At 41.1% G+C, this 14,259-nt stretch overlaps 1 protein-coding gene across 1 annotated transcript in view; it reads right to left on the bottom strand.

Annotated features, from left to right (window-relative positions):
- The window catches only part of SSBP3 (single stranded DNA binding protein 3), a 687,989-nt gene that overhangs the window by 332,219 nt on the left and 341,511 nt on the right, over nt 1-14,259 (bottom strand). Inside the window, exon 6 of the mRNA XM_044085486.1 lies at nt 3,001-3,077. Coding sequence (XP_043941421.1) covers nt 3,001-3,077 — 77 coding nt within the window. The remainder of the gene's footprint in view (nt 1-3,000; nt 3,078-14,259) is intronic.

The following is a 14,259-nucleotide window of genomic DNA, read 5'->3' as shown; positions in this document are numbered from 1 at the left end:
ACACAGTTAGATTTTTTGCACAGAACGCAGTTAAACGTTAGTACAGTACCACCCTTAAGACAGTTCTGTTTTCAAGAGAATTCTATGAAGTAAACACTACACAGACAATAAAGTAATACAATGACCAGAAACTATAAACTGTTAATAGCCAATGCACAACAGGGAATAACCGTTACACTGTACCAGATTAGCAGAAGACAGAGAAACGCACAATTTTTTTTTTTTTTTGTTTGTTACATTTTACCTACCTATTTTGCTTACATGGTACTTCATAAGAAATTACTATACTTTCAATATAACAAAAGTGCAGTGGAGCAAACTGAAATGCTTCTTATGCAACTCAAGGAGGCTGAATAACAAAGCTTCCAGACTATGACAGTTTACTGGTGACAGAAACATGGTTTAATGAACTGAATAAACCAACTGATCTTCCATGTTACAGTGGATACCAGAGGTATAGGAGGGATAAAAAGGGGGTGAACGTCAAATTATCTCAGTAAAGACTACGGATCATCCCTAGCATATGTTGGTAATAAACATGAAACTACAGGAATAAAGATAACAAAAGAAAGGCTAGAGTGGAATGTGCTGGCTAGAGTGTAATGTTTTGTTTTACAGGCCAGAGAGTCAAATAAAAGATTACTTACAATCATTTGCAAATGAACTGATTTATGGTTTTGTAATTGGCTATGATGTATGCACTGAACATGAACTGGGAAGAATACAGTTTAAGTAATAGTGCTATTTACTACAAAGGATATGTATGGAACAGGGGTATACGCAGATTGTCAGGGAACCCTCATGGATTAACATATTAAACATATGGATGAATGATGCTTAAAAAGTTGTGAATCAGAAGTTACAACCAGAACTTAATGGTTCTCATCATGGGAGTTAGAAAATACTCAAAGGACGGGCTGTTCAGATGAGGGAGTTTATACAGGAATGCATTTTATTGTACAGACTACCTATCAATAATACATGCACTAAAGGAATGGAATTAGGAAAAGAAAATGTTAGGAAAAGATATTAAGAATTATTGGGACATTTTCTAGAGCACATCTTCTAGTTGATGAAAAGAAAGTTCCCAAACTAGAACGATAGTAGGGCTAAAGTTAAAACAAAATGTCCATTGTGGAGCAAGAAGTTGGAAAAGCTAAATAATTGGAAAGGGTATATTTGGAAAACATTTAAAAGGGCACCTAATATAAGAAATAAACTAATCTGAGGAAATTAATTTCTGCCCCCAAAGCAAATGTGAACTAAGGTTAACTAGCTATATAACAGAAATATAAAGGCCTTGTTTAAACATGAAGGAATACAGGGGTGATGGCAAGGCAAACTGAATATTAGTATAAGAAACAGTAAAAATCTAATTCTAAATTACTGTATTTACAGACATATCCAGGAATTTCATGCAAAAAGAAGAAATCCAAACAATTTACTGCTGGATGCTTGCCCTATAGTTACAGATGTTGATTGTAAAGGCTTTCTGTACAATTAAGCCCTACACTGCTGCAAGGCCTGATGGACTAAATGGATTGTTTCTTTAAGGAGTAGGGAAGCCACAGCATCACTCAAACCATTTCATAGAATACTTATACCTGGGTTTGCTCCAACTTTCTGGAAAGAGCTGTGATTGTACCTATATCTAAAGTGAGATATTTTATTACTGGTAGATAATTATCAACCTATTAGTCTGACATATATCATAGGCATCTACTTCAGACGTACTTTGTGTAATTTGTTGACAGAGTGATTAGGACTAGATCTTGATATATGCCAGCAAGGTTTCACAGAGGGAAACTTGCTTATCAAACTTATCTATCATCAATTATCAATAATGGGAAGCAGTGGAATGGGGCCTTTCAGTGGATGTAATGTATCTTGATCTAGCAAAGGTCTTTGATTCAGTGCTTCATAATGAAATCCTAACAGCAGTAAGTAAACAATGTCCATGGTTATATTTGTAAATGGCTAAGTAATTGGCTGAGTGGGATAATGTGAAGAATTAAAAATACAAACTACAGTATGCCCACAATAGGACCCCAGAGTTTTCATATCAGGAGGGAATGAGGGCTAGCAAATTTGCTGACAGCAAGGTGGTGATGGTAATGAATAACTTGAATGAACAAGCCAGACTACAGGAATCTAGACAGAACTGAGGTGTGGTCTAGGTATATATATATATTTTTTTTAATGTTAAGAAATCAAAGATCCTACACTTTGGGGTGACAACATCACTGGGTATATCTATGGCATATGCAGCAAAAACTTGTTTTGATAGATGACACTTTAAAGGATCTTGGACTCAGTTGATAAGCACGTGTGCTTTGATGCAAATCTGTGAATGATAAGATCATACTCCTCCGTTAGGGACAATATCTAGAAGGGATGCTGGGGTTTAGTTCCCCATTTATAAAGCAGTTGCAAGACCTAACATTAAATATTCTATATAGTGGCATACTGCTACAATGAGACAAATTGATAGGCTGGAAAGAATGCAATATTTTTTCACATAAACTCCCAAGAAATCTTTGCTATAAAACCAGACTTCAGGAACTGGGTCTATTCACGTTAGGCTTCAGGTTTGAAGGCAATCTTATTTTTGATCCACACGTGTATAGATAAAGGCACAAAGACAGCAACAATGGGCACTGGATTTAATGACCTGCAATAATGTACAAATTTTAAATTTGTTGCTATCCCAAAGATAAACTCAGAATTACGGAAAAACAGCTTTCATGTAAGACCAGAGTTGTCAGGCAATACTCCTCCACTCAGTTTACAGGCATTTAAGAGTACCTTGAATGAAGCTAGCAGCAGTACAGTATTTGGTCCCTCTATACTAGGTGACAAGCTCTCGAGTCTAATACTAACAGCCTTGAAACATACACAGTGAACAAAATCCTGAACAGAGACGTCAAGAAGACAGGAAAGCAAACACAAATAAATAAAATAAACCCTTGGCAAAAAGTTAAATCACAAGCAATTAAGTGCTTTAGCTCACCCTGTTGTCTTGTTGGGTCCATTGAATTGGACAGTAAAGGCTGAGAACCTGGAACACCTCCTGGAGGCTGAAAAGAAACGCAGATTAAACAAGGACATTCATAAACACCAGTTCCCAGCACATTTCATTGTACACAACAAACTGCAACCCACATAGATATTTTAACAGTAAAAACATTAACTATGGCTACTATTACGCTCATTCACAACTCAGTTCAACTCATTTTTATACTTGGAGATAAAAACAAAATCACTCCAAGTTATGTATACACACAGTCACTTATTTTGTTTTTATTTCTCTCAGCTTGTCCAGGAGGGATTCCAGGAACTTAAACATCTGCATCTGAAAGTTCAGGACACTGAAGCATAGGGTAGCAGATGTGTAAGCTTTTGTCACAAAGTATATGACCATCCTACTCTCCTTGTTATTGGATGTGGGATTCCTGGGTTGCAGCCAAAGATGGACCCTTGCTGGAATCCATGGACACCACTGCTGGACCACCCAAATAGTTCCTGTAAAGCAACCAGGAAGTAATGGAACAAAAAAAATAATTTGGCTTCCTTGGAGCAAAGGAAATGGAATTTGGCTTCAAAGATGCAATTCTAAGTGCACTGTACAAAACTTCTGCTGACTGCAGGAATATGAATTGGTTTTGGTAATAGCAGTTCCAATATTGTTCTGTCTCTCAGTTGGGCTTTAGAGTACTCCTTGACATCCCATTGGAATTATACCTTCATCCTGTGAGGTGTCTCCAACAGGCAGAACCATCTGGTGATGAGCAGAGGATTGCGTCTCCTCAGTGTTGCATTCATAAAAGCAGGTAGGAGACATAAAACCTACATGGGCCAGGTCATCTACCTCTGAATTTGGAGTATCTGAACCTTATTCTAAGGCAAAATCAATTCTGCTTTAGAAGAAACCTCTAACACTTCATGGCTGTCTGGCATTAGGAAAGCTCACGCAAATCCTGAGACAACTGGAATAAGTCAATGGACAAGACCCAGGCTAAGAACCCACTTCGTTTAAGAAGAGTCAAGTCACTGACTTCAGCTTCAGAGTCTTGTACCTTAGGTTTTCCCTGACAGTTCCATTACAGGTCTCAGAGTGCAGCTAGACTTAAGGGCTTCTATTCTGTCTCTGGGACCCTCCTCATCTATTTACTAATGACTGGACACCAACCTCTCAATTTAGCTAATCAAAAAAGCAGGTTTTGACCTCCTCAGGAAGGCCTTTGAGGTGATCGATACTGCAGCAGTTTTGATTCAGGACAACATGGCTAAAGACAATGGTATGGTGGCATTCAGGGTTTCAAAGATGAGGACTGCAAAAGTACCTCTCTGGTCTACATGTCACTGGACCTAGGAAAACCCTGGTCTCACTCAAGCTAGCACTGTTTTTTCAAGTCTCCTTTTATAGCACCCTGAAAGAATGCTTCCAAAAATCTTCAACATCATTGGAAAGAGGCCAACAAGCTAGAATGGCAATGCTCTACGCGGTATAAAGACATTCATGGACTATGTCAAGAAAGATGTAAAAATGTTGTCAGCCAGCACCCTCCACTTGTACTACTGATGACCTGTCGCTCACGTGAAATGGAGTTGGCTAAAGCTAGGAGGGGGAATGTAAAGGCATGAAGGACATCAGTCCCTGTCTTCGGGGCATTCTAGACAAGAATCCTAGAACTTGCAACACTAACTTCCATGAAAAACATAACCTTGCCTTTTTTCTTTTTAAGCACATATTGATATATGTTTTGAAGGGGCATAAAAGAAGGGTTAATCATCTGGATGGAAATCATGTAAGGGAATTCAGAAGACAAATCAGGAAGCTCAGGGAATCTGCGAGGAAGTAATCTCTACCAAAAGATAGCCTTTCAAGTCAGAAACTTCATATCAATGGAATTTGCGGGTTCAAATGGAGACAAACACTGAAGTACAATATTTAGATCCCACTAGGCAAGGAGAAGCATGACCAACCAAGGGTGACCCGGAGTAAATTCTCCTTTTAAAAATGCTTTGCATACTTTGAGATGCTAGGGAGCAAGAAAATCCAGTAAGACAGGATGATACAGTAGCTATGTGAACATTTTATGGAAGAGCAACTAGCTCATTTTTTGAATATGGCACTTGTAACACAAGCTGAAGTGGAGACGGGGGGTCCATATTCTAGTGAGCATCATTTTCCTAGTCAAAGGTCTTTGGGAAGCAGTTATCAGATTGATTACTCCTGCAGGGAGCGACTGATCCCTGTTCATCACTGGAAGTGAAGAAACTGTGCAGTTAAGAGTTGGAATAGAACGACAGAGTGAAGTTGCCAGAATTGGTGAGACAGCAGCTGAGGATGCTGTGGAAGGAGAAGAGGTCTTTGACATGAAACCACAGCAGAGGGAACCATACCTGGCATGGCGGGAACACAACTAAGAGAACTACCGTTGCTCTGTACATCTAAGCTTTCTGTACGAATCTGGTTAATAATGGAAAGGAGACCTGGGGACAAGCATGGGAGAATGCATCTGTTGGGGGCTGTCCTCAGAGTATGACAGTGAAGAAACTGCTGTATTTAGTGTTGAATGGGGAAGCAATCAGCTTGCAAAAGGGTCTTCCCCATCTCCAAAACATTTTGGACACTTCATCATTCAGGGAATATCCAAGTGGGAGTAATATCAGTCAATCAACCTGTCCCCAATCACACTGGATGCCCCCAGTATGTGCGTTCCTGTTAGAAAGTGACATGATATTTATAGCACGTTCCCAAGCCCTCAAGTTTTTCAGAAAAGGCAGAAGGAACATGTTCTGCCTTCCTTGTTTATGCACGTCACCATTGCCATGTTGTCAGGGTGTACATGTACCATACACTGGGGGAACCATTCCTGGAATGCTTGAAGCACTCTGACTGTTCTCATTTACAGCAGGTTGACGTGAGTTTTGCCTCGTGATGTCCACATATCTTGGACTGTCCAGTTCAGATAATGTCCCCCACTCCAGAGTGGGCAAGTGACACTACCACAGTGGTGAGGTTTGGTTGAACAAATGGTGAGCCAATAGATTCTATGGGTATGTCCGTTATAGCAGATGCCTGATGTATGTCTTTAAAAGATTGACATTATATGTCATGGGTTGGGTTGTTTGGTTCAACCAAGTCCTGAGTGTCCACTGTAATGCCCTCATGTTGAGTCTGTCATAGGATTTGATTCATTTCTGAAAGACTCATGACTTCCGGAAATATGGAAGACACCCTGTAATGTGGTAATTTTGCATTCTGGATGACTGTATCCCACTGGCAGGCAAGGAATGCCAGGGATTGTGATGGATTCATGTGGGATGATTTGCCACATTGACCACGTTTCCCAAAGACTTTCACAGCTGGAGTAAGCACAGTCTTTCTTTGAGAAGTTTTCCATAATGGGTGCAACTATGAGGCAGTCAGCCAGGGAGGTAGGGTCAACTAGTATTCAAGAGGGAATTTAGGAGAACCCCCCCCCCCCGGGCAAGATCTGTACCTGGAGTGGGGACACTCCAACAAGGAGTCAAGGTGTTTCCCCTTATACTGCCTCTTCTTTAGTGGGCTTGAAAGAGAATCATCTCAACTCTCCTGGGAAGGTGGTGAAACAAAGGACAGTTATGTAAGTAAACTTGTTGCAACAGCAGGTGTGCGAAAAGATCACTGTTGCAGTAGCCTAAGCTATACGGGACATATTCTATCAAGGATCAGATGTCCACCTATTGTCCAAAGCATTTGGGCACCTTCCTCACACTTGTACATCTGAAGGAATGAGGGTGTGATGGTATTAAAGCAGACAAATGGGCAACACATTTCAGAGCTTTCTAGTCTCTCTGGAAAGGGACACTAAAGCCCCCACATCTGGCAGACAGATAAACCAAACAAGGTTGGGGAGGCAGATGGGAGGGTATTTCTACTGCAACAGTGTACTACTGAATACCTACCGTTATGGTAACTTTCCTTGCACAACTGTACTATGTTTATCATTAGATCACTACTGTAATATACTAAGCTGTAGAACAGGATTACCAAAGCTTACTAAGACGGGGAGGATAAGGAGGAAGAAAGGTTAAAGTCCAGAATCCCCGGAGAACCTTTCTAGCAAAGCCTGCTTTAGATCTGGAGAAGGAGTCAATCTCTTACAATGCTTAGCGAAGGTATGCACAGAGGACCAAGTGCCATCTCTAGAATACTTCTATAGTCTACTTCTTTCATAAAAGCTCTAGAAGTAGCTATAGCCCTAGTAGAATGGGCTATGACCTTGAAAGGAAAGGCCTTTCCACTGGGAGAATAACAAAACCAGATAGCATGAAATTATCATTTGGAAACAGCTTTGACATTTGTTATCCTTTTTTTTAACTTCATATAAAAGAAATAGCTGATTGGAACTTCTAAAGTCTTTTTGTCCTGTCAATGCGCCATTCAACTTGTCTGTGGGCATTCAGAGTATGCATGACTCTCGCTCCCTTATTTTTTGGTTCAGAAAAGAACATGGGGAGATGAACAGCTTGATTTAAATTGAACTCCAATATCACCTTTGGCATGAAAGAAAGGCTGGTTCTTAAGGATATCCTATCCTTATGAGAGGTGAACTAATGTTGAATTACCGTAACAGCCTGCAACTTGCATACTCTTCAAACTGAAGTCAGAGCAGAGAGTAAACTATTTCCATGTTAAGAACTTTAACTCATCCTAATGAGCTAGTTCAAGTGGAAATTATGCAACTTTTAGTAATACAAAGTTAAGGTCCCAAGGAGAAGTCAAAGTTTTTTTAGGTGGGCAAATCTGCAATACTCCTTTCAATAACTGTTACACATGGGATAAGGAAGAAAATGGTATTCTAAGGGCAGACAGGCAGAAACAGTTGAAAGATGAAGCTTAAGAGATTAACAAGAGAAGACTTATTTCAGCAATTTACACAGATACTTAAGAACTAAAGCAGCTTTGTCCTTTAAAGGGTCTTAGTTCTTGTGACAGCACCCACCAGAAACTCCTCTACTTGGTCAAACAAGACTTTTTAGTAGTAGGGTTCCTAGCCTCCTTTAGCACTTGCCAAATGCCACCTGAAAATAGGTGCCCGAGAGGTATTAAAATGGTATCACCCAGACTGTCACATGCATTTGTAGGTTGGGGTGAATTAAGATCCCTTGTCCTGTGTGATTTAAGTCCATCCTATCAGGAAGTCTGAAGTAAGTGCCTTTGGCCATTTGTAACAGAAGAGAGAACCACTGTTGTCTGGGCCTCAAGGGAATTGATGTTATTTCTGGAGAGTCCTTTTGGATCTTTAAAAGAACCTACTTTTGAAGGGAAAGAGGGGAGAAGGCACACAGGAACATTTCAGGCAAGAAAAGGCGAACGTCTTCTAGGCCTTTCTACAATGAGTCCTGGAGCAACATTTTTCAAATGTTTGTTGTGAATGGAGGCAAAGATTTAATTGAGGAATTCCCAGCAGATTATCTCCTGGAAGACTCTCCCTATGGTAACTTCCATTTGCAAGGATCTGTCATTGTTCTGCTTACAAGCGCCTGCTGCACTACTGCGCCCTAATGATCCAAGTAGTCTGATGGAAGAGTTTGTGCTGATTTGCCAGTTCCCACACTAGCATGGCTGATTTGCACAGAGGTTACAACAGACTTTCCCCTTATTTATGTACTAGATCACAAGTGTAGTCTGTGATTACCAAAAGAGGTCCTGGAGTCCACAAATGAGGTCTATAAATGTTATGAGAACCTTAAATCATCATTTCTTTGATATATGTGTGCTTCTTTTTTGAAATAATTCTCCCAAGCACTTTGTACCTTGAATACCTTTGATACAGTCCCCTGAAAACCCAGACTCGGAGTTAACTGATCCATCAACCAGTGAAGTTCCTTTCTGACAAAGTTCAGTACATGGATTTGAAAAGACAGTGTGCTCTTATGTTGGATCCAGATTGATATGAGAAACTAATACTTTTTCTAATGTGCAATCTAGCTAGAGGTATCAGAATTGTGGAAGCTATGTATCCTTATATCCTGAGGAATTCCCCTTACTGTTGTCAGAGGCTGTACACAAAACTGAAGGAACTGCTCTTTAAAAAAAATATTACTTTTTCCTGAGCGAGGAATGCCATCATTTGTGAAGTGTCTTACAGGCATCGTACAAAAATTATTCTCTGAAAAGGCATGAGAAATGATTTTCCAAACTGAGCTTAAAACGAAAGGTATATATATATATTCACCATAATGACATATCTGTACTGTCCAGTTTCATTCTCTCTCAACTGATGGGTCTCGGATCCAACTTAAGATCAGACTTGGCTGCTTTTACAAGACTCACGGATCCAGCTCTCGAGATCCTCCCTTTACCTGTAGATTCATAGGTTAGTACTAGGCTAACTGCCCTTATGAGCCATTGCAAGCCTAGCCAATTATCCCTTGTGAGACTAAAGCCCTGCACCTTGTGTTTGTAAGGCAAACACCTTAACCATTAGGCCATCCTCCTAACCCTATAACGCCACATTCTCCTGGTATACCTCATATTGAGTTTCTTGCTCCAACATTAACATACACGTGGCACCATATTACAATAAAGAAATATGACAAAGACGTATAGAAAGTTTGGAGCTCAAAATAGGGAACAGGTGAAGTCCCAAAAAGGACATCTCTCAGGCCTCACTGGGAAAAGAAGGGAGGGAGTTGATGAAGAATGAAAATGGAAACACAGATGATCGTTATGGTGAGTACATCATTTTTTATATCTGATTTTGTCATTTTCATTCATTCCTCATGGAAGGATATTCGAGTACAGTGCAGCCAAATGCTGTCTAACTTGTAATGAGCAAAAAAGGTGTGAGTATTGGACCAAGTGGCACCTGCAAATATCTATGGACAATCATGGCCAAAAGGCAGATGAGGTGGCTACAGACTTTGTGGAATCTGCTTTGGAGGGCTTGGGTAAAGCTAAACCAACTTCTTTAAAAACAGAGGATAGACAAACAGTTAACCATTTAGCCAGGGTCACTTTAGAAACGGCTTTACCCAGTTTGTTCTTGAAGGATACAATTGTCCAGATCCGAAATCCTGTGTTCTGTTCAGATAAAATCTAAGCTGGTGATATACGTCCAGAAGATGCAGCATGTATATTCTCCACTGTTTGAGAATTTCTGAAAGAACACAGGAAAACTGTTGACCTGATACAAGTTAAATTTGGAAGCCTACTAAGGTAAAAAAAAAAAAAAAAAAAAAAAAAGGTGGTTGTCTGTATAATGAGATCCTATTCTTACTGAAGATCAGGATGGAGGTCTTGGAGTTCAGACACTCATCAAGCAGAGGTTATAAAGACCAGAAAAATTGTTTTTCAGGATAAAAACTTGGGGTTAATACCAGCAGAAGGCTCAAAGGGAGATTGAGTAAGAGCTTATAACAGAATAGTCAAATCCCAAGGTGGGGGGGGGGGGGATCTAACGCTGAGGGCTCGAGTAAAAAGGTACCCTTAAGGCCTTGCACAATCTCAACGAAGAACAATTCTCTTCAGAGTTAAAAACCTGAAATGGCCACTACTTAAATTTAATAGCAGAATAACTCATCCCACTGTAAAAAAATGGGGGCCAAAAACTCAAGAATTACTGAGACTGGGGAGGAGAAGGGATCCAGATCTCTCTGAAAGGCCCAGATTGAAAATCTTTTCCATTTGCTTTTTTTAAATTTTCCTGGTGGTAAGCTTCTGAGAGGATAAAATAATCTGTCGAAATGGGAAAAGTACAGTTTTGTACCTACCATAAATGTAGATGTTGGTATAGTCCGCATCCAGGCCCCCCCTCAATACCATAAAGGCTGGCTGGCTCAGGAGGGAGACACGCGACGCCGTCAGTAGTCAGTACTATCTATGAGACCGCATGACCATCCTCCCTTGCCCCAGATGTCAGAGTCAAGAAGACCCTAAAAAGACAAGGCCCAAAATACCTGCACCAAAACATGAACAATATAAACAAAATATAAAATATAACAATCACCTACACCACCCACCCACCAACAGGGAGGGAAGGAGGGAGAGGGGAATGATCAACTACTAAACTTCGAACATCTACATTTATGGTAGGTACAAGCAAAAGAAACAAACAACTGCTGAGACTGCCTAAAATCCTTTAGTCCTGTGCTAATAATAACGCATTTGCCTGTGTACATCTAAAGTATGCAAAATCTTTAAACAATGGTGGGTCACAATCATAGTGAGAGCTGAGATAAGCTGCAGATGAATCTTGGAAGAAAAAGACTGGGCCGCGTGTGCTCAAGTAGATATTGAAGAGCCATCAAATTGGAAGCTCAGAAAGAAAAATCTTCTTTGCTCTACTCCAATAAAAATCACACTTTCCTTGTACTAGGTCTTCTAAGCTTCCATAATCATTTAAAAAAACTTGGAGAAGTTGAGACCTGCTGTGTTTCAACACAGAATATGCCATGCTGTCAGAGGAGGAGAGTGAAGCTTGACATTGAGCAGATGACAATCTGGAGCTATCAAAATCATCCTTGGCCTGTCCTGTCTGACCTTAATAGTACCCCTTTGGAAGAAGAGGAAACTGTGGCAGCTGGTGGTTTAGTGGAGGAAGCGAACAGATCTATGTCTGGAGTTCCATGACACTGTGTCAATTTCTGAAATACATGAAGATCCAGTTTCCACTTGTGGGGATCCATGATTTGTCTGCTTAACACATCTGCTAAGGTTCTTCTGTGCTCTGGCAGATAAAATCATTGCATGCCTGCATAGAGGATAAGAATGTGTTCCCCTGTTTGTTGTTTAAGTACCATGACAGTTGTGTTGTCTGTTAGAATCAACACCTGCCCTGGAAGAAGTAACTAAGCCAGCAATGCGAACTGGACTGCTAACATCTCCTTTATGTTGATATGTAGATGCTGTAGTCTGGCAGGCCACTTGTCTTGTATCCACTTTACATTTAGATGAGCTCCCAAAGCAATGTCTGAGGCATCTGTCGGTAAAATCTGACTCGCCTCTGGCGGGTCACAGAGAGTCCCTTGTTTAAAATACTCTGTGAAGGCAAGGTATTATTTGAATGACAGTGTCTAAATCCTGGCAGTGCTGTGTCCATACATTTTGAGATACCATTGTAACTTCCTCATATGCAGTTTGGCATTGGGAAGCACCAGAATACAAGATGCCATGAACCCTAATGCTTGAAGGACTGTCTCTGCAGTCAGCACGGACTGATGAGATAGTTGATGGAAGTAAAGTGACAGACTCTTTTGTTTGTCCAAAGGCCATCTGGGCTGCTGTATTCAGTCTCACACCCAGAAAGCACATGTCTTGAGAGGGTACTAGACTGGACTTTATTTCGTTCACAGAATACCCTAGGCATCTTAGCACTGCTATAAGACATTCCAGATGCTGTAGAAGGTCTTCCTTTTCTTGAGCCAGAATCAGGCAGTCGTCTAAATAAGGATAGATTTGAAGTCCTTGTAGTCTGAAGTAAGCTATCACTGGAGCCAGAACCTTTGTGAATACTCTGAGCGTAGAGATAAGCCAAAGGGCAATGCAGAGAGCTGATAATGAGAATCTCCAGCCTGAAACCGCAGATACTTCCTGTAACTTAGCCTGATATGCACATGAAGGTAAGCTTCCTTGAGATCTAAAGTTACCATCCAGTGATCTTTGCCAAAGCTGTTGTAACGTCAACATCTTGAACTTGGGAATGTCCAGATAAGTGTTGAGGAGAGATAAATCCAAAAGCAGTCTCCACGTGTTCCCCTTCTCTGGTACTAGGAACATGCGAGAATAAAATCCTAGGCCCCTTTCTGACACAGGGACTGGTAGAATGATGTCCAACACCCATCTGTCTTGAGTAATTAAATCCCAATTTCCTTTGAAAAGAGACAGTTGTCCTTCGAATCTACTGGCAGTTGAAAAGGCAGGTCATTGGGTCTGTTTACGAAGGACTGACCCCTGCCCTCACCAGAAGTCTGAGCAGGTGAACTCCTGTTCTAGGCCTAAAGAACCTTGAGCCCTGCCCTACCACCACGCCCACCTACCCCTAGACTGGGAATCATAAGCAGGACATGTCCACCCCTTAGCAGGCCAATTTCTACTAAACTGGCTGTACCTGCAAAAATCTTTAACAGTTTGCATAGACTTAGCTTTGTCCTCCATTTTCTTTAAAACTGCTTCCACAGGTGAACCAAACAACACATCAGACTGTAAAGGAGCATCCAAAATCCTTGTCTTAACATGCTCAGCCAAATTTTGATCCCTCAACCAGGCATGCCTGCGAAGAACAGAACTAGTGGCAGCCACCCTCGAGGAGGGCCTGCACAGCATCAAAACCACATTGCAAAGAATGCTTGCCCACTTGTTCAGACACATAAACTAAATCCAGCAAGTCTTTACAATCAATACCTTCCGCCAAAGCATCCACCTTAGATTTCAATTGTGAAAGGAGATAATTTTGATATTTCAGCATGTGAGACTGACAATTCAACGCCTCATGGCTAGAGTGGAAGAAGTATACACTTTCTTACCCCACCTAACTCCCTTGCCTCTTTGTCAGTGGGAACAGGATTTTAACCACAGAGGCCTTAACAGGCTTAACACCCTGAGAAACAGTTTCTGGGTCCGCCCTAGGACTCTTAAACAAATACTTATGAGCTTGGGCACCCATGAGCCTATCAGGTTTAACAGGAGCAGGAGGCAAAGAATCAGGGTTCAGGGAAGCCTCTGCAAAAACATCTTCCACCACATTCCCTAAGCCTTTTCCTGGAATCAGAGTAATCCTGGCCTTCCCATTTAAAGTGCTCCCTCATGGAATGCAGAGTCTCTGAAATGAAAAATCCTCAGGAGGAGAAGCCGAAGGAGTGGCATCATCCACATCAGAATCAGAATAATGAGGATACTCCTGCAAATCTTCCAGATTCAGAAGCCCCTGAACCCTGTTCAAAACTGTCAAACTCTGGTTCCACTCTAGGCCTCTTATCAGGAGGGCCCATAGAACCTCTAATCATAGTAATCAAATCTTCTGCCATTTTAAGCATATGTTTCTTAGGTACAGAACCTGGCAACAGAAGGAGAGGCTCTAACTACTTTGGGAAGAGAGGGAAGAATAGTTACCTGAGAAGCCCCAGCCTGGCCTGCCTCCTGAGAGGGTACATCCTGTAACAGTAAAGCTTCTGCCTGAGACACTATAGAAACTCCTGGCAAAACCTCTGGCTCCACTGAGCCATCTAAAGAAGACTGCGGTTCATCAATTTGTCCTTGGCATTTTA

This window comes from Protopterus annectens, chromosome 10.part0 (assembly GCF_019279795.1).
Source record: "Protopterus annectens isolate FY-2018-M chromosome 10.part0, PAN1.0, whole genome shotgun sequence".
Lineage (NCBI taxonomy): Eukaryota > Metazoa > Chordata > Ceratodontiformes > Protopteridae > Protopterus > Protopterus annectens.
Note: the sequence above shows the minus strand (reverse complement) of the source record. Positions and strands in the feature narration are given on the sequence as shown.